Raw genomic sequence first — 26741 nt, forward strand, 5'->3', positions numbered from 1 at the left:
AAAATACCAACTGCTTAGAAATTCATTAGAGCCTCCAAAGCAGAGGTTGGTTGTGCTTTGAAGACCTGCTTTGAAGTGAGGGCAGAAGCCAACTCAGGACTGAAACTTCTTAAAGTGCCCTTCAACTCTTGGGCTTGAAAACCTAAATGTTGCAAGTTTGGGCATAGATTGAGGCTGGAGATTAGGAAGGAATTCTTTGGGGTGAGGGTGGGGAGACACTGACACAGGTTGCCCAGGGAGGTTGTGGATGCCCCATTCATGGAGGTGTTCAAGGTCAGGTTGGATGAAACTCTGATACAGAGGGAGGTGTCCCTGCCTGTGGCAGGGGGGTTGGAACTGGATGACCTTTGAGGTCCCTTCCAACCCAACCCACTCAGTGATTCTAAGTGTGCTGAGGACTCAGAGAGGCCTTTCCCCTTTCAGGAGGGTTGTTTCTAATTGGGTTGGGAAAAATCTTCTGGGCAATTCATTGAGGAGAATCAGAACATTTGGCAAAGTTGAGGCACAAAATGGCTTTGCCTCACTTATGAATAGGTAGCCTGGAGCCCATGGGAAACTCTGTGCCACTCACTGTGGGGAAGGAGAAATGTCAAGCTGCTCCCTGGCTCCTTTGTGGCAGTGCTGGAGCTGCTGGGCTGTTGAGAGGCTTCCAGATCTTCCCAGAGTGCTGGGGAAGAGGCAGAGGATCTCTGACCTGATCCTGGTTTCCCTTGGCACAGAGGTTTGCAGAGGTGCAGGCAGATCTCTTGCAGATGTGCAGAGGGCACCATGGCAGTGGCACTTCTTGCCACGTGGTCAGGTGCTTAATGCCTTCTCCTGGGAAACTTGAGGTGCTTCAGTTTCCAGGTAGTTCAAGCCCAAAACATCAGGGCTAAGCTGGTCTGAAGCACAAGGCAGAGCAGAACACACTGTCCAAGAGCAGCAAGGCAGAAGCAGCACAACTGCTTGCAGCTTAGTTCGGTTTATATCACTTGCCTGACTGTAAAGGCTCTTTGGCCACAGAGATTCACCAATCAGAAGGCATTTGCCAAACTGACCACATTAGGTGAGCCCAGACCCTGCTCACCTTTATATGGGCAAGACACCAACAAGTACCTAAACACCTGTGGGTCCCTGTTTATCACTTTGGGAGGGGACATAATGGCCCAAGCCTTTCTTTTCTTCCTGCCCTTGCTTCCCCCATCAGCAGAAGGGTGGGGCAAGGCAGGAGATGTAATAGGCCTTCCAGGACAAGGGTTTTCTCCTGTGACCTTGCTGCTTGTCTAGCTCCTAATCTTATCTCAAGCACTGTAAACCCCTGACAGCTTTCGGTGTCTCAGGGCCAATCCTGTCTGAGCAGTGGAGGTAATTTGGTGTACAAATGTGAATGTTCATCAGTGGTGTGGTGGAAATTTCACTCTTGGCCTTTCCATTTGATCCAGGGCAGCAGATAATGCATTGTACTCTGTGTCCCCAGCTGCTGGGGAGTGATTTTTATCTCTCTTTACAGGAGTTTCCATCATCTGAGCAGTCAGATTTGTTACAAAGGGCTATAAAACATCTAAGTCATCTCATTTAGCTCTGCTCACTTGGTGGGTTCAGGTCTAATAAAGAATCCTATCCCTCAGATAACCTCAGCTCCTGCTCCCTAAAGGTCTCTGGTTCAGTTTGACACTTCTGATGGCAGAGGAAAAAGGTCTCCTGCACATCTCTGATTGTCTCCAGTGCCACTGAGTGCAAGTTTCACTGCTCAGTAGAAGCCAGAAGAGTTTGGAAATGTCAGTGTGGGCTCCCTGCCCTGGCCCTGCTACCTGCGTGTGGGGTTGGAGTGTGTGTCCCTGGGTGCACAAACCCCCTCCAAATGCCACATCAGGTGGTTTTGCTTCTTGATGTGGGGTTGCTTCTTTGTGGTCATGGGCTGAAAATCGTTTTGGTTAGAAAAGCTCAGCCAGTCCAAGCCTTCTGTAACTGCCAAGCTAAACCATGGCCCTCAGCACCACCTCTCTGCCTCTTGGAAACACCTCCAGGGATGGGCTCTTTCTTCCTAATCTCCAGTCTGCCCTCTTCAAGCTTCAGTCCATTCCCTCTCCTCTTTTTGGTTGGAAAAGACCTCTAAGATGATCAAGTCCAACCATTGATGGTTGTTCCTGTAGCTGTTTGAGTGGGCATCACCAGAAGCCTCTCTGCAGGCTCCAAAGCAGAGAAGCTAACCTGGAGCTGCTGGTGGTGTCTGGAGCTTTGCTCCCAAGAGGGGAGGAAGTCCTGGAGACATGGCAGTGCCTAACTTTCCATGTTCACAGACTGGAAAGGACCTTCAAAGCTCATCTTGCCCAGCACCCCTGCAGTGAGAGTGGTGACACCCTGGAACAAGCTGCCTGGAAAGGTTGTGGATGCTCCATCCCTGGAGGTGTTTCAGAGCCACAGAGATGTGGTGCTGAAGGACATGGTTTAGCACCAGGCTTGGTAGGGTTAGAGAATGGTTCACTCAGTGACCTTATAAAGGTCTTTCACCAGCAGAAGGATTCAGTGATTCTGTGGCAGTGGAAGTGTCAAACAGCATTAACCAGTTAAGCACCACCTAAGGTCCTCTCTTCTTCACCTCACTCACAGCATTTGAGGACCTGACCTGTGTTTGTTGACCTTGCACTGCTGTACAAGGGAGCACTCCTAAGAGCAGCAAACAGGTGTGGCTGTGGAAGGAGCTGGCCAGGAAGCAGGAGCACAGGATGAGAGAGCTCCCAGGAGCAAGCTGTAGGGGTGGCACCTGCTAAGCAGCTGTCACAGGTAAGGATCTGTGCCAAATCCAGCCCAGGGCCTTTTGGGCTTTTGCAGATGGCTGAAGAACCCTGAGAGCTCAGCTTGTTGCATATGCCAAGGAGATTAGAATCCAATTAAGGTGACAGTTTAATTATGATACTCACAGAATCACAGAGTGGTAGGGGTTGGAAGGAACCTCTGGAGATCGTCCAGTTCAACCCCCCTGCAGGGGCACCCAGGACAAGTCATACAGGAGCACATCCAGGTGGGTTTGGAAAGTCTCCAGAGAAGGAGACTCACAACCTCTCTGGGCAGCCTGCTCCAGGCCTCCTGCACCCTCACACCAAGGAAATTTCTCCTTATGTTGATGTGGAACCTCTTGGGTTGTAGCTTGTGTCTGTTGTTCCTTGTGCTATTGCTGAGCAGCACCAGAAAGAAGGGCCTGACCCCTTCATCCTGACACCCACCCCTCAGGTATTTAGAGATACTCATCAGACCCCCCCTCAGCCTTCTTTTCTTCAGACTAAACAGAGTCATAAATCTTATGAGGAGAGCCTGAGGGAGCTGGGGGTTGGAGCTTGGAGAAGAAGAGCCTGAGAGGTGACCTCAGCAGTGGTTATAAGTATGTGAAGTGCCAGGAGGCTGGAGCCAGGCCTTGCTGGGTGATGCCCAATGCCAGGCCAAGGAGCAATGGGTGGAAGCTGAGGCATAGGAAGCTTAATGTAAACATGAGGAGGACTTTTTTCCCTGTGAGGGTGCCCAGGGGGGTTGTGGAGTCTCTTTCTCTGGAGATATTCAAACCTTGCCTGAATGTGTTCCTGTGTGATCTGCTCTGGGTGATGCTGCTCTGGCAAGGGGGTTGGACTGGCTGAGCTTTGGAAGTCTCTTCCAGCTCCTGCCATTCTGTGTGAAAGGGACCCCAGGAGGTGTGATTGTACAAACCCCTTGGGGCTGATGAAGCCAACACTGATTTCTCTCCTTCCTTCTGGGTCCCTTGATGCCAACGCTACATAAAGAAGCAGCCCTCATGTCCCAGCTGGATTGCTGAGCCCTTCTGTGGTTCCTGGAGCTGCTGCCCTTGAAATCAGGAACTGTCTGTAGTGCTTGGTTTGGCAGCCCAGAAACACCCTCCTGGCTGCTGCATGCAAGTCACTGACGTCCTGGAGACGATGGGGATTGGGAAGAACACCACTTCCAAGTCGGTGGAGGCAGGAGGCTCAGCGGAGGGCAAATACGAGGAGGAGTCCAAGCATCCAACCTTCTTCACCCTCCCTGTAAGTAACAGCTCCAGGGGCTGCCTGGTGGAAGCACCCGAGGATGTTGAGCTCTGATTGCATTGTACAAACCCTTGATTGCCACAAGCAGGCAGCAAAACCTCTTCTGCCACTTGGTTACCTGTAAGCGAGACCAGTGCGGGTGGGATGAAATCCTGTCCCCAGCCCTCAGGTCTCCTTCTATTCCCAGCATGAGCCTAAGTTGTTGAGCTCCACCTGCAGCAAGAGCAAGTGTAGAGCTGGAGCATATCCAAAGTAAAGTGGTGAAGCTGGTGAAGGGGCTGGATGGAGAGCAGGGCTGGGGAGGAGCAGCAGAGGGAACTGGAGTTGTTTACCCTGGAGAAAAGGAGGCTGAGGGAGACCTTCTGTCTCTTTGCAACACCCTAAATGGAGGCTGGAGCCAGACTGGGACTGGTCTCCCAAGGAACAAGCCAAAAGACAAGAGGATATGGCCTCAAGTTGCCCCAGGGGAGGTTTAGGTCTCTCCTGCACCTTGAGAGTTGTCCAGGCCTGTCCCAGGCTGCCCAAGGCAGTGGTGGCCTCACTATCCCTGAAGGGATTTTGGAGCTGGGGAGGTGAGATGCTGAGGGGCTGGTGGTGCCCTGGCAGTGCTGGGTTAAGGGTAGAGACAGGACTAGGGGGAATGGAGCAAAGCTGGAGGTGGGGAGATTCAGAGTGGATATAAGTTCTGCACCATGAGAGTGGTGAGAGCCTGGAATGGGCTGCCCAGGGAGGTGGTTGAGGCCTCATGCCTGGAGGTGTTTAAGGCCAGGCTAGCTGAGGCTGTGGGCAGCCTGATCTAGGGTAGGGTGAGCCTGCCCATGGCAGGGGGGTTGGAACTGGCTGCTCCTTGTGGTCCCTTCTAACCCTGACTATTCTATGATTCTAAGGGTTGAACCTGATCTTCAAGGTCTCTTTCAAGCAAACCTCCTCTGTGTTGTCTGTGGTCAGTTCATGTGTCTGCTCCACAGCTCTCTGCAGCACATCCCAGACCATGGCTGAGCAGTGAGTGTCCCAGTGCAGGGCACCAGCCCCTGCCATGCCCTGAGAGCAGGAGGTGACAGTGAGGAGACCTTTCACAGCTTGCATTGGGTTGGAAGGAACCTTCAAAGGGCATCTTGTCCAACCCCCCTGCACTCAGCAGGGACACCTCCAACTAGAGCAGGCTGCCCAGGGCCACATCCATTCTGATCTTGATTGTCTCTGGGGAAGGGACCTCAACCACACTCATGGGCAGCCTGTTCCAAACTCATCACCCTGCTCTGCCTCAGCTCCAAATCATTTCCCCTTGGCCTCTCTCTGGACACCCTCATGAGAAGTCTCTCTGCAGCCTTCCTGCAGGATCCCTTCAGCAGTTGGCAGGCAGCTCTGAAGCCTTCTCCCCAGGCTGTGGTGTCTGTCCTGGACATGCTGTTGCAGAAATGGTTCCTCACCAAGCCTGTGATGCATCTGACAAAAAGCCAAGTTCCAAGGGAACAAACTGAGTACCAGGGAGTGTGAGCCCAGGGCCAGTGGTTATTCTAAGACTTTGTGGGAGTTCTTTTTGTTTTATTGTTCAGGTGGTGATAAATGGTGGAGCAACCTCCAGTGGTGATCAGGACACAGAGGACACGGAGCTGATGGCCATCTACACCACAGAGAATGGCATAGCAGAGAAGGTAGGTGATGGCTTCCCTCGGGGTGAGAACCCATCCTGCCTCTTCTACTTCTTTACCCACTCCAGTTCATGGAATCGTAGAGTCAGCCAGGTTGGAAGAGAGCTCCAAGCTCATCCAGTCCAACCTAGCACCCAGCCCTGCCCAACCAACCAGACCATGGCACTCAGTGCCCCAGCCAGGCTTGACTTCAACACCTCCAGCCACAGCCACTCCACCACCTCCCTGGGCAGCCCATTCCAGTGCCAATCACTCTCTCTGACAACAACTTCCTCCTAACATCCAGCCTCAGCCTGCCCTGCCACAGCTTCAGCCTGGGTCTTCTTGTTCTGTTGCTGCTTGCCTGGCAGCAGAGCCCAACCCCACCTGGCTACAGCCTCCCTGCAGGCAGCTGCAGGCAGCAATCAGCTCTGCCCTGAGCCTCCTCTGCTGCAGGCTGCACCCCCCCAGCTCCCTCAGCCTCTCCTCACAGGGCTATGCTCCAGGCCCCTCCCCAGCCTTGCTGCCCTTCTCTGGGCACCCTCCAGCACCTCAACATCTCTCTGCAATGGAGGAGCCCAGAACTGGACACAGCACTCCAGGGGTGGCCTGAGCATTGTTGAGCACAGGGGAAGTCTCTGGTCAAACTTGCTGACTTGCAGATGGGGCCTGGGGGATTTCTGTCCTCATGACTGCTCACACATCTTGGTTGCAGAACATGAGGAGTGACTCAGCAAAGCTTGGGAGCTGTTGGTGCACACTTTGACCTGGCACCAAAAACCAGAAGCTGCAATTTATAGATTTCTTCCTTTCCAGTGGCCTCCTGCATGGTTTTCCCAGCAAGGTCTTTCTGGCTGATCTTCAGTTCTTGAGCCTTGATTTTTGTTTTTCCTGTCAAGTGACTGCTGATGACCTTCCAAAGTCCCTTTTTTGCAGGGCTGCTCTCAATCTCTTCATCCTCAAGCCTCACTCAAGAATTTCTTCCTCATCTCCACTCTCAATCTCCTCTCTTCCATCTTAAAACCATTATCCCTCTCTTGTCACTCCCAGCCCTCATCAAAAGTCCCTCCCCAGCTCTCCTGGAGCCCCTTCAGATACTGGAAGGCTGCTCTAAGGTCTGCCTGGAGCCTTCTTTAAGATTAAGCATAACTCATGATACCTGTTGTGAAGAAGTGAAAAGCATTAGAGCAAAGTCAGGAGTCTGGCAGAATTCCTGCTCTTTGTGTCAGGCCTCTCCAGAGGAGTTTGTGATGTTCTGGAGGGGATTAGGGCAGAACACTCCTTACATAAGGATCTTTTTTGGTTAATTGACCTGAAAGTCTAAAATCTGATCCTTCCTCCTTGCTTTTATTGTTGGAATTTGGGGTTTGAGCATTGTCTTTTTGTTCTCACAGGCATTTGGAAACCAGAGAGTTGAAACAAAGTGATTCCACATAGTGGTGAAGAGAAGGTGGCTGAGCTGAGTCTTGTTTGAGAGGGAATTTGGCTGAGCTGAGTCTTGTTTGAGAGGGAATTTGGCTGAGCTGAGTCTCGTTTGAGAGGGAATTTGGCTGAGCTGAGTATTCAGAGAGAATTTGGCTTAGCTGAGTCTCGTTTGAGAGGGAATTTGGCTGAGCTGAGTCTTGTTTGAGAGGGAATTCTGTAGACTGGAGAGGAGGAAGAAACTGTTGAGTGTGAGGCTGGGAAGACACTGACACAGGTTGAGGGTGGGGAAACACTGGCACAGGTTGCCCAGGGAGGTTGTGGAGCACAGAAGCACAGAATGTGATCTTTGATCACATTCTGTGCTTCTGTGCTCCACAACCTCCCTGGAGATCTTCAAGACCAGTCTGGATGAGGCCTTTGAGGTCACTTCAACCCAACCCATCCTGTGAAGCCCTGAAATCTGCAGGGGTTTGGAGTTGTGACTGTTTGTGGTCAGCTCTCTGTCAGCTCCTTGCAAACTGGAGCAGATGGGAGAGCAGAATGTGGGCTGGCTGCAGGTCTGAGGGGAAGCCACTTGGCTGGGGATGTGCTCAGCTGTCAGGATTAGCATTGGTCTTGATTGCTTTAGTTTGGAGTGGAAGCAAACCAGTAACTGTTGTGGTTGAAGAAGGTTAACCAGGGTTGGAATTGAGTGAAGATGAAGCAGTTACTGTGAGGAACTTCCTTGCCTCTCATTTTGGTCTCTTATGCAAGGGCAACCATTCTGCCTGGACAGCAGCCAGTGCTGACTCTTCCACTTAGGTCTCCTTCTTCCTTTTTTGCCTTCTTTTTCCTCTTTATTATTTTCCTGAATAGTTCTGTCTTGATAACCTCATTTCTTGGGACACTTTCTGGCTGCCAGATTGTTTAGGTCATAAACAAAGAGTTGATGGAGGAAGGAAGCAGGGAATGGCTTCCAGAGGAGAATATTTGCTGGTGGCAGCTCATCCTCAGAGGTAAAAGGCTTAACCATTGAACAAATCAGCATTGTTGTTCTCTTCACCAATGGTCTGAAAGAGGGAACTGGGGGCACCCTCAGCCACTTTGCAGCTGACACCACGCTGGGTGGCTGTGTTGAGCTGCTGGAGGCTCAGAGGCTCTGCAAAGGGACCTGACCAGGCTGGCTGGATGGGCTGAGGTCAAAGAGATGAGGTTCAACAATGCCAAGGGCTGGGTCTTGACCTTGGCTCACAACCACACCAGGAAGGCTCCAGGCTAGAGGCAGAGGAGCTGGACAGTGCCCAATGGGAAAGGCTCTGGGAGTGCTGATTGGCAGCAGCTGGAGATGAGCCAGGGAGTGCCCAGGTGGCCAAGAAGTGAACTGGGCACTGGGGAGGTCACACCTTGAGTGCTGTGCAGAGTTTTGTGTGCTGAGCAGGTCCAGAGAAGGGCAACCTTCTAACAGCAATCTGCTCTTGCTGGCTCTGTCCTTCCCAACCTTTTTTACCCTCCTATCCCAACAGAGCTCCCTGGCAGAGACCCTGGACAGCAGTGGCAGTTTGGATGCCCAGAGAACTGACATGATTTACACCATTGAAGATGTCCCTCCTTGGTACCTCTGCATCTTTTTGGGCTTACAGGTAGGTTTCCAAGCAGAGCTCTTGTTGCCCTCTCTAAACCTTGTTCAGACTTCTCCATGCAGTTCCTCACACCTCTCCAGGTGAGCATTTTGATGTCCACACACCCTCAGGTGCTGGAAGTGTTCAAAGAGTTTCTTCTGAAGCTCATTACAGAGATTGCTCTGTTGGTAAGTGGTGCACACAGATGGCACTGGGATGGAAAGCACCCTCCAAGGTCATCTTGGCCAGCCCCACTGCAGGCAGCAGGGACACCTCCAACTAGAACAGGCTGCCCAGGTCCACATCAGGTCTGATCTTGAATGTCTCTAGGAATGATGCTTCAACCTCCAACCTGGGCAGCCTGTTCCAGTGTCTCACCACCCTCACTGTGCAGAACTTGATAGAATGGGTTGGAAGGGACCCTGAAGCTCAACCAGCTGCACCCTTCTGCCATGGCCAGGGACACCTTCCACTAGGTCAGGTTGCTTAAAGCCTCATTCGACCTGGTTGATCTCCAAAAGTCCCTTCCAACCCCACCATGCTGGGGAGCTGGACCTTACTTCCAGCTCAGCCACTCACTCATGTGAAGCAGAACAGCTTCTTTCAGCTCCTTTCTCTCTCTGGTGGCAGGAAGCCTGTCCCTCAGGAATGCTGAGCATGCCACTCACATCTGTGAAGTATGTGGAGATCTCCAAACAAATGCATTCCAAAACAGCCTTTTTTCCCCCCCTTGCCTTTCCCCAGGACAAGCAGTTCAGTAGTGATGATGTTTTTACTTGAGCATGGAGAAGAGAAGGCTCCAGGGAGACCTTAGAGCAGCTTTCCAGTGCCTGAGAGCTGAAGAGGGTCTTGTGGCAAGGGCTGGGAGTGACAGGACAGGGGACAATGGATTTGAGCTGGAAGAAGGAAACTTGAGAGTGGAGATGAGGGAGAGATTCTTTACAGTGAGGGTGGGGAGACACTGGCACAGGTTGCCCAGGGAGGTTGTGAATGCCAGGAGGAGGGTAAATGGCTTTGAGCTGGGAGAGGGAAGATTGGGAGTGGAGATGAGGAAGGAATTCTCAAGAGTGAGGGTGGAGGAGACTGGCACAGGTTGCCCAGGGAGGTTGTGGAGCACAGAAGCACAGAATGTGATCTTTGATCCCATGGGATCTTTGATCCCATTCTGTGCTTCTGTGCTCCACAATCTCCCTGGAGGTGTTCAAGGCCAGGCTGGATGAGGCCTTGAGCACCCTGTGCTAGTGGGAGGTGTCTGCCCATGACAGGAGGTTGGCACTGGCTGATCTTTAGGGTCTCTTCCATCCCAAAGCATTCAGTGAATCCATCCCCATGGTGGTTCTTGTTTGTTTGCTCTCTGTGGATGTGGACTGAAGGCCAATGAAAGCTTCCTGGTTTCTGGGAGCTTTGTTTACCTCTCAGCTCTGTGTGCTCTGGGTTCATTTGCTCAGGGATGGTTTTACACATGGTTGGGCATGAATGGATTTGTGTTTTGTGTGAATTAAAGCTGTTCTCAGCTCCTTTACTTGGGCACCTCCTCCTCAGGAGCAGTGTAAATAACCTGCTTGACCCCACAGAGGTAGTGCTCACTAGCAACAGGTTAGTGATAGCTCAGGGTAGAAGGACCAGGAAGGGAGGGGTTTTGGGGGAGTAGTTCAAGACTTCTGGAGCCCCCAACACAAGAAGGACATGGAACTGTTGGAGTGAATCCAGAGGAGGCCATGAAGGTGCTCAGAGGGCTGCAGCAGCTCTGCTGTGAGCACAGGCTGAGAGAGTTGGGGCTCTGCAGCCTGGAGAGGAGAAGGCTTTGAGGAGACCTTGGAGTGGGATTCCAGGATCTGAAGTGGGCTACAGGAGGGCTGGGGAGGGACTATTGACAAGATCTTGGAATGACAGGACAAGGGGTAATGGGTTTGAACTGGCAGAGGGAAGATTGAAAGTGGATGTTAGGAAGAAGATTTTTCCAGTGAGGGTGGTGAGACATTGGTACAGGTTGCCCAAGGAGGGTTGGGATGCCAGGAGGAGGGAAAATAGCTTTGAGCTGGGAGAGGGAAGATTGGGAGTGGAGATGAGGAAGGAATTCTCAAGAGTGAGGGTGGAGGAGACTGGCACAGGTTTCCCAGGGAGGTTGTGAATGCCAGGAGAAGGGAAAATGGCTTTGAGCTGGGAGAGGGAAGATCGGGAGTGGAGATGAGGAAGGAATTCTCAAGAGTGAGGGTGGAGGAGACTCTGGCACAGGTTGCCCAGGGAGGTTGTGGAGCACAGAAGCACAGAATGGGATCTTTGATCACATTCTGTGCTTCTGTGCTCCACAACCTCCCTGGAGGTGTTCAAGGCCAGGCTGGATGAGACCCTGAGTGACCTGTTCTAGTGGGAGGTGTCCCTGCCTATGACAGAGGTATTAGAACTGGCTGATCTTTGAGGTCCCTTCCAACCTAAACCATTCTATTGATTAAACACCAGCTGCAAAGGGGCCAAGAAGTGCTCTCCATGCCAGCACTGCCTGCAGCACTAACCAGGCTGCTTCTCTCCACAGCATTACCTGACCTGCTTCAGCGGCACCATCGCGGTGCCCTTCTTGCTGGCCGATGCCATGTGTGTTGGGTTTGACCAGTGGGCCACCAGCCAGCTGATTGGGACCATTTTCTTCTGCGTGGGCATCACTACATTGTTACAAACAACTTTTGGGTGCAGGTGAGATTTGGGCTTCGTTTCTGGTTGCTGAGATGTGAGTGTCTGGGGGGTACTCGAAGGGACGATTCTGTCGCTCTGCTGCGACCCAACTTGGAGTTCTGTGTCCCTGTCTGGTGCCTCCAGCACAAAAAAAAGACCTGGAGCTGCTGGAGAGGGTCCAGAAGTGACCACCAAGGTGATCAGAGGGCTGGAGAACCTCCCCTATAGGGCAGGCTGAAGGAGCTGGGGTTGTTCAGCTTGGAGTAGTGAAGGCTCCAGGGAGACCTCAGAGCAGCCTTCCAGTGCCTGAAGGGGCTACAAGCAGGCTGCAGAGGGACTATTCCCAAAGACCTGCAGTGACAGGACAAAGGCAATGGCTTGAAATCAGAGCAGAGGAGATTTAGTTTGGATGTGAGGAACAGATTCTGCACCAGGAGGGTGTTGGAACACTGCAACAGGTTGCCCAGGGAGCTGGTTGAGACCTCGATCCCAGAGATAGTCCAGATCAGGCTCAGCAAGGCTCTGAGCAACCTGATCTAGTGGAGGATGTCCCTGCTGAGCTCAGGGTGGGGTTGGATTGGATGACTTTTGGAGGTCCCTTCCAACCCAAACCCTTCTATGACTCCAACAGAAACCAGACCAAGAGCCTCTCCTCATCCTAAGATTTCTCTGAGAAGCAGAGCCTCTGGCAGAAGAAGTTCTGGCAGCAGGGTGCAGCAGGCAAGCTGAGGGCAGAGCAGTTTGTAGCTCAGCTTTTCACCTACACATCTGCCAAACTCTTGAGGTTTTCCAATCTAATCTTTATTTTCCTTGTCCTTGGTTACCTTCCTTGCCTTTTGGCCTTGGGGGAAAAAAAACAACCCTTTATTTTCTTCTGTCTTACTCAACTCACAGAATGGTTCTGCTGTTGGGTAGGAAAAGGTCATTCAACTGACACAGCAACATGAGGAAAACTGCTGAAAGAGAAACCTTTCTGCCCCCAAGGTATTTTCTTTCAGCCAAGCCTCCCTGCAGTTCGGATTTATCTTTTCTGCCTGATTAGTTCTTTGTGCTCCTGCAGCAGCTGTGGGCAGAAATGGGTAAAAAGCTTTCCTGGAAGAGCCAGGAGCAGAGTTGGGCCCTTTGGTGTTTTGAGCCTCTCTTGTCACAGAGTGGTTTGGGATGGAAGGGACCCTGAAGATCATCCAGTTGCAACCTGCTGCCATGGGCCCCTCAACCCAGCCCAGGTTGCTCAAAGCCTCATCCAGCCTGACCTTGAACACCTCCAGGGAGGTTGTGGAACACAGAAGCACCCAATGTGATCAAAGATCACGTTCTGTGCTTCTGTGCTCCACAACCTCCCTGGGCAACCTGTGCCAGTGTCTCACCACCCTCAACCTGTGTCAGTATCTCCCCAGCCTCACTCTCAACAATTTCTTCCTCCTCTCCAGGCTACAGAATTCCCTCTCAAACAAGACTCAGCTCAGCCAAATTCCCTCTGAAACAAGACTCATTCTGTGCTTCTGTGCTCCACAACCTCCCTGGGCAACCTTTGCCAGTGTCTCCCCACCCTCACTCTGAACAACTTCTTCCTCATCTCCCCTCTCCCAGCTCAAAGCCACTGTCCCTCATCCTGTCACTCCCAGCCCTAGTCAGAAATCCCTCCCCAGCTCTCCTGTAGCCCCTTCAGGTACTGCAGGGCTGCTGTAAGAGGAGTGATGGATTTTTCCATCACACAGCCTCCATTTGTGCTTTATGGAGGCAGTGAAGGGGTTGCTGACCTAGGCAGGGACTGGAAGCTGAGCTCACTGAAGTGATCACCTTCTCCTTTTGTACAAGCACAGAGCTGTGGATGAGCTCAGAGGGGAGCTTGGTTCTCCTGGGCTCCTGCCAGTTTTCTTCTTCTGCCTCCCACTTACCAGAGGAAGTGTTTTTGTTGTGCTTCCTGAGGCTTGAATGTCTTAGAATCACAGAATAGTTTGGGTTGGAAAAGACCTTTCAGATCATCCACTCCAACCGTTCTCTGACCCTGCCTAGGCTAGAGCTAAACCCTGGCCCTCAGCACCACACCTCTGTGGCTTTGAAACACCTCCAGGGGTGGGGATTCAACCACCTCCCTGGGCAGCCTTGGGCCAGGCTTTGAGAACCCTTTCAGTGGAGAAGTTTCTTCTAAAGTGCGATCTAAACCTTCCCTGGGGCAACCTGAGGCCATTTCCTCTTGTCCTGTCCCTTGTTCCTTGGCAGAAGAGCCCAACCCCCACCTGGCTCCAGCCTCCTCTCCGGGAGTTGTAGAGAGCAATGAGATCTCCTTTCAAGCTCCTTTTCTGCAGGCTCCATCCCCCAGCTCCCTCAGCTGCTCCTCCCCAGCCCTGTTCTCTCCAGACCCTTCCCCAGCTTTGTTACCCTTCTCTGGACCTGCTCCAACTCCTTCATGCCCAGGCCCAAAACTGAACCCTGTGGTGCTTGGGGATGTGATCTGATACCCACGGTGGTGTTAGATGCATGATTGGACTCTCAGAGAGCTTTTCCAACCCAAACGATTCTGTGACTCTGTATTTAAGGAGCAAAGTTCCATGGCTGAACGTTGATAACTTTGCCTCTGGGCTCCTGGCTTTGGGCAGGGTTGGGAATGAGCTGGAGCAGCCATGGGCTTGAAACAAGGTTTTCAAGTCTTTATTGGCAAGTCTGTCCAGGGCAAAGCATTTGAGCAAATAAAGTCACTATGGCTCCCAGAGGTCACATTCCAGGCTTTCAAGGTCCTTAAGGATGGATTTGGCTCAGTTCTGAGGTGGAGTTGTGGTCAGTTTGGCCCCCATACTAATTAGAGGAATTCAGGCTATTTAGCAGAGTATGTAATGAGCCAAAGGCTTTGGCCAGGCCTCAGGGTAATTAGTGCCTGAGACAATCACCCACAGCTTTCACACCTCCACAGCTCAGCTTTGTTGCTGTGCCCATCTGTGCTGAGCATTCTGACATCTGTGTGGCATGGGAAGGTAATGGAGACCTTTCCTGAGGAGTTTCACAGAGTCCCAGCATGGCAGGGCTGAGAAATGATCTCTGGAGCTCAGCCAGGCCAAGCCCCCTGCCCCAGCAGGGCACCCCCAGCAGCTTGCCCAGCAGCACAGTGCCCAGGGGGGGTTGGCAGCTCTGCACACAAGGAGGCTCCACAGCCTCTCTGGGCAGCCTGCTCCAGGCCTCAGCACCCTCACAACAAACAACTTTCTCCTCCTCTTCAGATGCAACCTCCTGGGGTCCACTCTGTGCCCATTGCCCCTTGGTCTGGCACTGGGCACCACTGACAAGAGTGGCCTCAGCTTCCTGTTCCCCATCCTTTAGCTCTTGCTGAGCATTGCTCAGATGCCCTCTGGGGCTGCTCTTCTGCAGGCTCTCAGCCTCGGGGCTCTCTCTCCAACCTCCTTTCAGGCAGCTGTAGAGAGTCAGGAGGTCTCCCCTCAGCCTCCTTCTCCCCAGCTCCCTCAGCTGCTCCTCCCCAGCTCTCTTCTCCAGACCCTTCCCCACCTTTCTTGCCCTTCTCTGGACCTGCTTCAGCTCCTCGGTGTCCTTCTTGGAGGGAGGGGCCCAAACCTGACCCCAGCACTCAAGCTGTGCCCTCCCCAGTGCCCAGTCCAGGGACACAATCCCTGCCCTGCTCCTGCTTCCCACACCATTGCTGCTTCAGGCCAAGCTGCTGCTGCCTCCATGCCCACCTGGGCACCCCTGGCTCATCTCTAGCTGCTGCCAACCACCACCCCCAGGGCCTTTTCCACTGGGCACTTTCCAGCCACTCTGCCTCTAGCCTGGAGCCTTCCTGGTGTGGTTGTGAGCCAAGGGCAGGACCCAGCCCTTGGCATTGTTGAACCTCATCCCTGTGGCCTTGGCCTAATTCTAAGTTTAAAAAAACAACCCCCAAAAAAGGCTTTCTCCCTTTTCTTCCTGCCTAGGACAGAACAAGGACACAGCTTTGAGCCTCCTTCCCCTCTTACTCCCCATCCCAGTCCTTCCTCAGCAGGGCTGAGCAAGCAGCTGAGCCAGACCTTCTAAGACCCTCTGATGCAAGCTGTGTGCAGAGTATTTTACGTGGTGCAAAGCTCCCAATCTGCACTCAGGTCTGGCCCAAACTGATTTCATTGCTGGAGAATGTGTTTGCAGGGTGTATTTGCAACACCTCTGAGGGGGACACAGAGTCCTGTGTGGGTGGCACAGAGGAGTAGCAGCTTGTTGCAGGTTTGACATGTTCTGCCCTGGGCACCACCTTGCCCAGTTTGCTTAATGCACCTTGAAAAATAAGGTGAATCATGCCCTGGTTTCTACCAACCCTTTCTTAGCAGAGATAAAGCTTTGAGCTGAGCTTGAAGAAGAAGCTTGGCAGGGACTTGCATGCCAGTCAGGTGTGCTCAGCTGGCTGCTGTGTTGTGTGCAGTCTGCAGCTGTGGCACAGCCCTGCCTTGTTCATAACTCAAACCCTTCTCCTGGGGGGTACCCTCGTGCAGCAGTACAGGTTGGAGGTTAACCTGCCCACGAGGCAGCAAAATGCCCTGGTGGCCAAGGAGGCAAATGGTCTGCTGGGGGGCATGGGCCAGCAGGGGGGGGAAGTTTTCATCTCCTACTCTGCCCTAGTCACAGCACATCTGAAGTCCTAGGTCCAATTCTGGGCTTCCCAGTTGCAGAGGGGCAGGGAAGAGCTGGAGAGAGTCCAGGGCAGGCTGGGAAGATGCTGAGGGGCCTGGAGCAGCTCTGGCAGCAGCAAAGGCTGAGAGCCCTGGGACTGAGAGCCTGCAGGAGAGCAGCCCCAGAGGGCATCTGAGCAGTGCTCAGCAGGAGCTGAAGGAGCTGTGGGGGGCAAGAGCCGGGGGGCAGACTCTGCTCAGTGGTGCCCAGTGCCAAGGCAAGAGGCTGGGACCAGACTCTGCTCAGTGGTGCCCAGTTCCAGACCAAGGGGCAATGGGCACAGAGTGGAGCCCAGGAGGTTGGATGTGAAGAGGAGGAGAAAGTTGTTTGTTGTGAGGGTGCTGAGGCCTGGAGCAGGCTGCCCAGAGAGGCTGTGGAGCCTCCTTGTGTGCAGAGCTGCTAACCCCCCCTGGGCACTGTGCTGCTGGGCAAGCTGCTGGGGGTGCCCTGCTGGGGGCAGGGGGGTTGGATTGGCTGATCTGAACCCCAGCACGTTGGGATTCTGTGACTCTCTGGTAGCTGAACTACCTCCATGCTGTGAACTTTACAACTACTGTTAGTAACATGCTTCTAGCTTGATCTCTTCTGTCTCTTTCCCCGAGGTTCTCCTGGTGTTCAGTGTGTGCAGGACTTTTCTCCCCACTGCTTTGGGTTTTCTTTTCCCTTCTTTGTTCCTTTCCTGATCTTTCTCCTTCCCTGCTGCAGTTCTTTCTCCTTCCCTGCTGCAGTTCTTTCTCCTTCCCTGCTGCAGTTCTTTCTCCTTCCCTGCTGCAGTTCTTTCTCCTTCCCTGCTGCAGTTCTTTCGCCTTCCCTGCTGCAGTTCTTTCTCCTTCCCTGCTGCAGTTCTTTCTCCTTCCCTGCTGCAGTTCTTTCTCCTTCCCTGCTGCAGTTCTTTCTCCTTCCCTGCTGCAGTTCTTTCTCCTTCCCTGCTGCAGTTCTTTCTCCTTCCCTGCTGCAGTTCTTTCTCCTTCCCTGCTGCAGTTCTTTCTCCTTCCCTGCTGCAGTTCTTTCTCCTTCCCTGCTGCAGTTCTTTCTCCTTCCCTGCTGCAGTTCTTTCTCCTTCCCTGCTCCTTGCCTAGCAGGGAGGCTCCGCACCGCAGCCATAGCCGCAGGGCAGTAACTAAGAGCTGCAGGAGCAGTTGTTCCATAGGCTGCAGTTTGGGATCTGCTGGTGAAGAGAATCTGACTTCAGTCTGGTATTTATAGAAGAGTTCAAAGTGCATCAGCCCTGCAGCTGGGTGCCCTGGAGGCTGGGGATGTTGTGCAAGCCAGGGCTGGTGCTAAAGAGGATGCTCTTTAGATCTTAAAGCTGTTGGGAAGTGGAAACACCAATGCTAAGAATGTCCTCTTGAGATTCTTGCAGCCTTTGTGGTTGTTACTGGGAGGCAGCTGGAACATCTAATCTGCTGCTATCAAGCTCACAGCTCTTTAACACCCACGCTGCCAGCCGAAGGTGTGTGGATGACTGCGCCTGGAGTCTCGCCGCGGTGCGGAGCCTGCAGGAGTCACTGCGCTCCCCGAGAGCTCTTCCGGCTGCTGGAGTGGGGAAAGCTGCACCTTCAGCAGTCTGCCTGCTGCTTACATCAGAAGGGACATCTGTGTCCTTGTGCTGCTGAGTCAGAGCCATCAATCAGTGTCTGCTTTAGCCGTTTTTGGTGGTGTCTTCGTAGCTTTGGGCTCCCCAGTTTGAGCGAGACAAGGATGTGCTGGGAGAGTCCAGAGGAGGCTGTGAGGATGATGAAGGGACTGGAAGATCTCTGCTGTGGATAAAGGCTGAGAGCCCTGGGGCTGCTTAGTCTGGAGGAGAGAAAGCTGAGAGGGGACCTGATCAGTGGCTGTAAATATCTGAGGGGTGGGTGTCAGGAGGAAGGTTACAGACTCTTTTTGGTGGTGCCCAGTGACAGGACAAGGAATAATGGGCACAAGCTGGAACCCAGGAGGTTCCACCTCAGCGTGAGGAGAAAGTTGTTTGGTGTGAGGGTGCTGGAGGCCTGGAGCAGGCTGCCCAGAGAGGCTGTGGAGCTTCCTTCTCTGGAGACTTTGAAAACCCCTCTGGATGTGTTCCTGGGTGCCCTGCCCTGGATGGGGCCTGGGCTGGATGATCTGCAGAGGTCCCTTCCAACTCCTAACATTGTGTGATTCTTCTGTTAGCTCTCTGCTTTGTCCAGACTCAGTGTTTCTGTGGCTGTTCTTTCCAGCCAGCAGTTCTCCTATTTCCCACAGTCCACACTCCCCAGTCAGGATGGTTTGGAGGACAATTAAGCACCAAGCTGCAGCGGATAGCCTTGCACTGCACAGTAACAGGGAGAAGCATCAGCAGCTCTTCTTTGCCTTCCCAACAGGTTACCCTTGTTCCAAGCGAGTGCTTTTGCCTTCCTAGCACCTGCCAGAGCAATCCTCTCCCTGGAGAAGTGGAAATGTAACAGTACAGGTAAGTGTCATTTGTGTTTGTTCAGCTGGGAGTGACAACTGACCCAATGCCAAACCTTGAGGGGTAGAAGCTGGAAGATCTGAGCAGGAAATATGACAAAGATGTCCAAGGTCATGTTGGATGAGGCCTTGAGCAACCTGGGTTAGTAGAAGGTGTCCTTGGCAATGCCAAGGGCTTGGAACTGGATGATCTTTAAGGTCTCTTCCAGCCCAAACCATTCTGTGAAGCCTCACACAGCTCTTGCTGTCTGATCCCCTCTGATGGCAAAGGAATTCTTGCCCCTACTTCAGCAGGAAGAGCCTTTGCTGCATCTTGCTCTTGAACCCTTTAACCTTCAGGAGGAGTCAGATGAGGTTGTCACCATAGGTCATTTTACTGTTCAACAGGTGACCTAAAGTGCTGATCACCAAATGCTGGAGCCCTCAGTCCCTGGGGTGCAGCTGAGTGATTCCACATTCATTCATTTGCTGGAGTGGGAAAAGAATTTGGGTTCATGGAATCACAGAATGGCTTAGGTGGGAAGGGGCCTTAGAGATCAACCTCTCCAGCTTCCTCCTCCTCCTTCCCACAGACCAAGGTTTCAAAAAGGGAAGATTTTTTTTCCCCCACTTTGGCTAAAAATGAGTGGTTAGCTCCCAGGGAACCTCAGCAAGTTCTGATTTGGAGCCTTGCAGAACTCCCATTCAGTGTAAATCGAGGCTCAGCTGTCCCAGGCAGCTTAAGGAGAGATTTATTGCATCTGGGTTGGGCCAACCCCAGGCACAAATCCAGGCTGGGTGTAGAGTGGGTTAAGAGCAGCCCTGAGGAAAGAGCCTTGGGGGTGTTGGGTGCTGAGCAGCTCCCCAGGAGCCAGCAGTGCCCTCCTGCAGCCCAGCAGGCAGCTGTGTGCTGGGATGCAGCCAGAGCAGTGTGGGCAGCAGGGCAAGAGAGGGGATCCTGCCCCTTGGCTCTACTCTGCTCAGACCTCACCTCCAGTCCTGCCTCCAGTGCTGCTGTCCCCAGCAGGAGGAGGACACAGAGCTGCTGGAGGGAGGCCAGAGAAGGGCACAAAGATGCTGCCAGGGCTGGAGCAGCTCTGCTGTGAGCACAGGCTGGGGGAGTGCAGCCTGGAGAGGAGTCTTAGAGCTGCCTACCAGTGCCTGAAGGGATCCTGCAGGAAGGCTGCAGAGAGACACTTGCTGAGGGAGAGTAGCTTTAGACTGGTTTAGAGTGGAGCTTAGGAGAAAGTTCTTCAGTATAAAGGTGATGAGACTCTGGAGTAGGTTCCCCAGGGAAGCTGTGGATTCTGCCTCCCTGGAGGTGTCAAGGACCAGGCTGGATGAGGCCTTGAGCAGCCCAGTCTGGTTGAGAGGTGTCCCTGTGCGGCAGGGAAGTTGGAGTAGATGAGCTCTGAGGTCCCTGCCGACCTGAGCCGTTCCAGGACTCTGACTCTGTGCTGTTGTGTTGGCTGCTGGCAGTGCTGGGCCACCAATCAATAAACCCCTGTGTTTTCTTGTTTGTCTTTTCTGCTCTTTGTAAGATCTAACAGTTACAAACGGAACAGCAGAGCTGCTTCACACTGAGCACATCTGGTATCCCAGAATCCGAGAGGTAATGTGGGAGCAGCCTTTAGCTGTTGCTCTGTCCCATTCCAGTCGAGTTTCTCACCCACCCATCTCTGTGTCCTCCTCTTTTGAGTTGGTAATTTCTCCTTTCACTGCAATTTCCATTCGAATGTACTCCTGTGCTCATTCCATGGAAGTCTTCACCTTGTCGACTTGTTCAGTGCTGGACAGAGAATTCCAGGAGTTAGTGACCACATTCCAAGAGCCGTGCAGTAAAATGCACTGAGAGGAACACTCTGCTCCTGGCACTTGGTGCTTTGTGCTCCCTGGCAGCACTTGAGCTGCTCCCAGGCCCCTGCCTGCTGTCACTCTCCAGCAGGCTGCCCCGTGGAAGGTGAATGTGCACTTAGAGCACCCCCAGGGCACCCCAAGGTGTCTTGGAGTCGGAGCCTGTTCTGCTAAGACAGGAGTAGATCCAACTCCTTCTCCACTCACAGCACTGCAGTTCTCAACTCCATCACGCTCTGCAGAGCCCAGGCTGAGGGTTGTGCCCAGGCATCACACCAAGAGTGGTAGATAGAGTCCAAATCAAGGCGTGTGTCATGGAATTTATCTCCCATCCCGTTGCTTTGGGCTGCAAGCTTTTTCTTAATTAAAAACAACCCCTCTCTCTTCCCCATGTTCAAACCATAGCTACATCCTGCCAAGAGCCCTGCAGCCAAGAGGGCTGACAGTCTCCTGAGACCACAACGCTGCTCTATACCAGCTTCTAAGGAGCACTTGTGAACAATGCAGCACACACTCTGCCCCTAGGAGCTAGGAGCATCACCTCCGTGGCGCCAGCAACCCTTGCCGGTTCGATCTGAGAGCTTAAAGGTTAGCCTGGAACCCAGGTCTCCTGTCTGACAGTGTGATGTGCTTTCCACACAACTACCAGAGACTGGCCCACTGGTCTGTTGTGGAATAGTTTTGTGGAGAAAAAAAAAAAAACCAACCCAAATAAGTGTTATGCTTAAGCAGTAAAAAGTTCACTTAACCAATAATGAGCTGTTTTTTTTTTGTGATGCTGAACAAAAATAATCAACCCCCAACCAATTGGCTGAGTCCCTTCTGTGTCACTGAATTCTTTTAACTGCAGTTTGTAATCCAGAGCAGAAGCTTAAAATAATGCCTGAGGTTTGGCTTGGACTGAGCTTGGCTCTTTTTTTTTTCCCCCACCCCCCCCCCTCTCCTTTTCTTCTCTGTTCAGATCCAAGGTGCTATCATCATGTCCTCCCTGATCGAGGTGGTGATTGGGCTGCTCGGCCTGCCCGGCGCCCTGCTGCGCTACATCGGACCCCTCACCATCACCCCCACCGTGGCCCTCATCGGCCTCTCAGGCTTCCAGGCTGCTGGAGAGAGAGCAGGCAAACACTGGGGGATTGCCATGTTGTAAGTATTGCTGTGCTGGGGGTCTGCCTTAGCCCTGTGTGGAAAGGGGGGGCATGGTTTGGTAAGTCACAGGATCACAGGAGGTTAGGGGTTGGAAGGGACCCAAGGAGATCATCCAGTCCAAGCCCCCTGCCAGAGCAGGACAATTCTAACACAGAGCACAGAGGAGCACATCCAGACAGGCCTGGAAAGGCTCCACAGAAGGAGACTCCACAACCTCTCTGGGCAGCCTGTGCCAGGGCTCTGGGACCCTCACAGTAAAGAAGTTCCCCTTTGTGTTGAGGCAGAACCTCTTTTGCTGCAACTTACACCCATGTGCTGTCCCAGGGAGCAGTGAGCAGAGCCTGTCCCCCCCTCCTGGCAGCCCTCAGATACTTACAAACATCTATCAGATCCCCTCTCAGTCTTCTCCTCTCAGACTAAGCAGCCCCAGGGCCCTCAGCCTCTCTTCATCAGGCAGTGCCCTCCAGTCCCCTCATCATCCACATAGCCCTCTCCAGCAGATCCCTGTCCCTCTTCAACTGGGAAGCCCCAAATTTAAGGTAGTATTCAAGATGGAGTATCCCCAGGGCAGAGTAGAGGGGGAGGAGAACCTCCCTTGATCTCTGGACACACTCTGCCTAATACCCCCCAGGATCCCATTGGCCTTGGCCCCCAGGGCACATTGCTGTGCCATGGGGAGCTGTTAGCCACCAGGACCCCCAGGTCCCTCTCCTTGGGGCTGCTCTCCAGCAGTCACCTCCCAGCCTGTGCTGGTGCAGTTTGTTATTCCTCCCCAGATGCAGGACTCTGCACTTGTCCTGTTGAGCTCCATCTGGTTCCTCTGTGCCCAGCTCTCAGTCTGCCCAGGGCTCTCTGGATGGCCTCACAGCCTCCAGCTGTACCAGCCAAGCCTCCCAGCTTGGTGTCATCAGCAAACTTGCTGAGCAGACTCTGTCTGTCAGTGCCTTCATCAGTGTCATTGGTGATGGTGTTGAACAGGACTGACCCCAGCACTGATCCCTGGGGGACAGCACTGGTCACAGCTCTCCAGCTGGACCTGGCACCAGTGATCAGCACCCTCTGAACTCTATCTTGCAACCAGTTCCTAACCCCCCTCACTGCCTGCTCTTCCATCCCACACTTCCTGAACTTACTCACCAGGATGTCATGGGAGATGGTGTCAAAGGCCTTGCTGAGGTCAAGGTAGACTACAGCCACTGGTTTCCCTGAATCTGCCCATTCAGTTGTGGCATCCTAAAATGCTCTCAGGTTAGTTAAGCACAACTTCCCCTTGGTAAATCCATGCTGACTACTCCTGATAACCTTCTTCTCTTCCAAGTCGTTGTGATGGTTTGGGTGTTACCCACCCCCCTCCTCCACACTCAGGACAGAAATATGACAGGAGAGAATTGAAAGCATTTAGGAGGTGAGCCAAGAGGAAAATGAGGTTGTTGCTTCAGGGCTGGAAAATAGAAAGAGGGCACAGAAGTGTGAAGATTACATATTTGTTTTTCCTTTCACTGGATGAGATCACAAAATCACAGAATCAGGCAGGGTTGGAAGGGACCACAAGGAGCAGCCACTTCCAACCCCCCTGCCATGCCCAGGGACACCCTACCCTAGAGCAGGCTGCACACAGCCTCAGCCAGCCTGGCCTCAAACACCTCCAGCCATGGGGCCTCAACCACCTCCCTGGGCAACCCATTCCAGCCTCTCACCACTCTCATACTCAACATCCAGGCTCACTCTCCCCACCTCCAGCTCTGCTCCATCCCCCCAGTCCTGTCACTCCCTGGTACCCTGAAAAGTCCTTCCCCACCTTTTTTGTAGCCCTCCTTCAGATATTGAAAGGCCACAAGAAGGTCACCTTGGAGCCTCCTCTTCGAAGTGGAAGGCTTCTGGAAAAGGCTGGGAAATAGAAATGCAATAACAGAGAAACCATGAGGGAAATACTGAGAGACAATGATTCTGTGCTCCACAACCTCCCTGGAGGTGTTTAAGGCCAGGTTGGAGGAGGTCTTGAGCAACCTGGGTTGGTGGGAGATGTCCTTGCCCTTGGCAGGCAATTGGAACTGACTGATCTTTGAGGTCCCTTCCAACCTAAACCATTCCATGAATCTATGGCTTTGAGGAGCTGGCAAGGCACAGCAGCTGCTCACAAGGTGTGGAGAGCAGAGGACTTCAGAAGTCACAGAAACACAAGATGGTGAGGATTGGAAGGGACCTCTTGGAGCTCATCCACTCCAACCCCACTACCAAGGCAGGGTCACCTAGAAAAAGCCCCACAGAAACACATCCAGGTGGGGTTTGAATGTCTCCAGAGTGGAAACTCCACCACCTCTCTGGGTAGCCTGTTTCAGGTGCTCTGCTACCCTTTAATTAAAGAAGCTCCTCCTCTTGTTCAGATGGAACTGCTGCTGCTCAGGTTGGTGCCAGTCACCTCTTGACCTGGGCACCACTGCACAAAGCCTGGCCCCATCCTCCTGACACCCACTCTGAAGTGTTGATGAGCACTGATGAGATCCCCTCTCGGGCTGCTCTTTTCCACACTCAGCAGCCCCAATTCTCTCAGCCTTTGCCCATCACAGAGAGGTTCCAATCCCCTCCAGCTGCCAGTGATTTCCAGAGCTCTGACCCAGAGGCACAAAAGATTAATCAGCATTAGGGTCAGAGAGATTTTCCTCTTTGTAGCCCTTTTCTGTCCCCTCTCCAGCATGTCCCTACCCTTCTTGAACTGGGGAGCCCAGAACTGGTCACAGTACTCCAGCTGTGGCCTCCCCAGAGCAGAGTGAAGCCATTGGCTGGGGCTAGCTCAGTGCTGCAGAAAGGAGAGGTCAGTGCCCACTTCATTTCTGCTTTTCCTGTGAGAAATAGGATGTCAGAGGATAAATCAGGTTGGAAGAGACCTCCAAGATCACATTATGGTGCTGTTGTCTGTGTTTCTCACTCTGCAACAGCAAACACCACTGGCAGAAGTGGCTCATTCAGCATTCCTGGTTTGCTTACCAGCAATCAAGAGTCCATGAGTGCCATCAGCCCTGGGGCACAGGCAGACAGATTTGAGTCCAGGAGGCAGAGTCCATGAGTGCCATCAGCCCTGGGGCACAGGCAGACAGATTTCAGTCCATGAGTGCCATCAGTCTTGGGGCAGAAGCAGACAGATTTGAGTCCATGAGTGCCATCAGTCTTGGGGCAGAAGCAGACAGATTTCAGTCCAGGAGTGCCATCAGTCTTGGGGCACAGGCAGACAGATTTGAGTCCATGAGTGCCATCAGTCTTGGGGCAGAAGCAGACAGATTTCAGTCCATGAGTGCCATCAGTCTTGGGGCAGAAGCAGACAGATTTCAGTCCATGAGTGCCATCAGTCTTGGGGCAGAAGCAGACAGATTTCAGTCCATGAGTGCCATCAGTCCTGGGGCAGAAGCAGACAGATTTCAGTCCATGAGTGCCATCAGTCTTGGGGCAGAAGCAGACAGATTTCAGTCCATGAGTGCCATCAGTCTTGGGGCAGAAGCAGACAGATTTCAGTCCAGGAGACTAAAAAGCTTTGAGAGTGAATTCCAGGGTGTGGCACTTCTGCAGGTGGAGCTGCCAGGCAGAGTAGAGAATTGCCTTTAGTGGTATGAAGGGGAATGACAGAATGAGATGAAGAGGAGACAAAAGCTTCCTGTGACTCAGCAGCCAAAGAGGGATGGAAAGCAGAGTGTGGAGAGCAGGGAATTGCTGTATTCAGTGTATGGCAACCAACCCTGTGCTGGCTCTGGAAGCAGCAGGAGTCTATTTAGCATCATCTGTCCCACATTTCAGTGCTTCTGCAGGCCTGCACAAAGGTAGAATGTTAAGTAAAGACAACAGGGATGGATTGGGAGAGCATTTAAGGGTTGCAGCCAATTCTCAGTTCACCTGAATTCCACTGCTTGTCCAAGGCCAGGCTGGATGAGGCCTTGAGCAACCTGGGCTAGCAGGAGGCATCCCTGCCTATGGCAAGGGGCTGGAACTGGATGACCTTTAAGATCCCTTCCAAGCCAGACCCTTCAGTGATTCTCTGAATGGGTTGATTCTGCTCTGCCTAATCTCTTTGCACAGCACTTTGAACATGCAAAGCATTCTGTGAGTGCAGGCTGTGATGGAAAGGGCTCTTTAATTCTCTTTCCCCTTGGATGTTGGCATCAGGAATGCTTTAGTAACTCTTATTAGATCAAGCAGCTGACTCAAAGGAAGGTTTTCTTTTCCTGTAAACCAAATTCTCTGCAAGTTAGGGCTAATGTTAAATCAATCCAGCAGCCCTTTGACATGGAAACCTGGAATTGGAGTTGACATTTTGCAGATGGGAAGGGAGAGGAAATAAAAAGGGAAATCAATCCATTTAGGATGAGGATTTAAATGTGACCCAGGCAGTACTGGCTGGCTTCTGCCACGCAAAAAAATGTGCCCTGGAGTGTTGGAAAGAGCTCCACAGCCATCCAGAAGCACTCCAAAATAACTTGATGTGGCACTTGAAATTGTCAGGGCTGTTCTGATGAGGCAGAAATGCTGCCCTGCTGCCTGGCACAGCAGAGTGCTACCTGTGCCAGAGCTGCTCTGCCTTAGCTGCAGATGCTCTTGGACAGGATTCTGAGCTGCCCAAACGTTGTTCCCTGACCTCATTTGTTCTGCAGGTGCCAGGCTGAAATAATTTGATCTATAAAAGGTGGATTCATAGGATCATAGAATGGGTTGAATGAGTTTAAGATCATTCAGTTCCCTTTTTGGAGCCAATGTGTTCCCTTCACACCCTGTGAGGGGCTGAGGCTTGGCTGGGGCCTTGCAAAGGGCTTTGCAAACATCAGCTCAGAGCCATGGACCCTGCAGAGGAGGACTGCAGCTCTCCCTGCCCTCTGACATGAGCTGCCAGCTGCTCCCACAGTTGCTTCCAGGCCTGATAGGTCCCAGAGTTATTCTCCTCCTTAAAAATAACCTTCATGGAATCACAGAATGGTTTGGGTTGGAAAGGAGCTTAAAAACCATCCAGGTCCAACCCTCTGCCATGGGCAGGGACACATCCCACCAGCTCAGGCTGCTCAGGGCCTCATCTAACCTGGCCTTGAGCACCTCCAGGGAGGTCGTGGAGCACAGAAGCACAGAATGTGATCAAAGATCACATTCTGTGCTTCTGTGCTCCACGACCTCCCTGGGCAAACCTGTGCCAGTGTTTCCTCACCCTCACTGTCCAGAATTCCTTCCTCATCTCCAGTCCAGAGGCTCCTGTCCTCAGGGCCTCATGGGGAAGCTGCTGGCAGAGAGCAGTGCTCACCTTTCTGTGATGGCCTTTGGGAGAGAGGCCAAAGCCTTGCCTGAAGGCAAGGCAAAGAAGGTGCTTTTGGCCTGCT

The 26741-nt window shown here is 52.8% G+C and overlaps 1 protein-coding gene across 4 annotated transcripts in view; it reads left to right on the forward strand.

Annotated features, from left to right (window-relative positions):
• SLC23A2 (solute carrier family 23 member 2) overlaps window positions 1–26741 on the forward strand; it is a 60814-nt gene that overhangs the window by 17265 nt on the left and 16808 nt on the right. For 3 of the 4 annotated variants that reach the window (XM_064175720.1, XM_064175721.1, XM_064175719.1), the window contains 7 exons: window positions 3753–4010; window positions 5570–5668; window positions 8572–8688; window positions 11201–11358; window positions 18327–18415; window positions 19935–20005; window positions 21209–21390. In XM_064175720.1, the coding sequence (XP_064031790.1) occupies window positions 3879–4010; window positions 5570–5668; window positions 8572–8688; window positions 11201–11358; window positions 18327–18415; window positions 19935–20005; window positions 21209–21390 (848 nt within the window). In that variant the 5' untranslated portion in view covers window positions 3753–3878. The remainder of the gene's footprint in view (window positions 1–3752; window positions 4011–5569; window positions 5669–8571; window positions 8689–11200; window positions 11359–18326; window positions 18416–19934; window positions 20006–21208; window positions 21391–26741) is intronic. The other variant, XM_064175722.1, reaches the window with a different exon arrangement.

This window comes from Pogoniulus pusillus, chromosome 42 (genome assembly GCF_015220805.1).
Source record: "Pogoniulus pusillus isolate bPogPus1 chromosome 42, bPogPus1.pri, whole genome shotgun sequence".
NCBI classification, from domain to species: Eukaryota; Metazoa; Chordata; class Aves; order Piciformes; family Lybiidae; genus Pogoniulus; species Pogoniulus pusillus.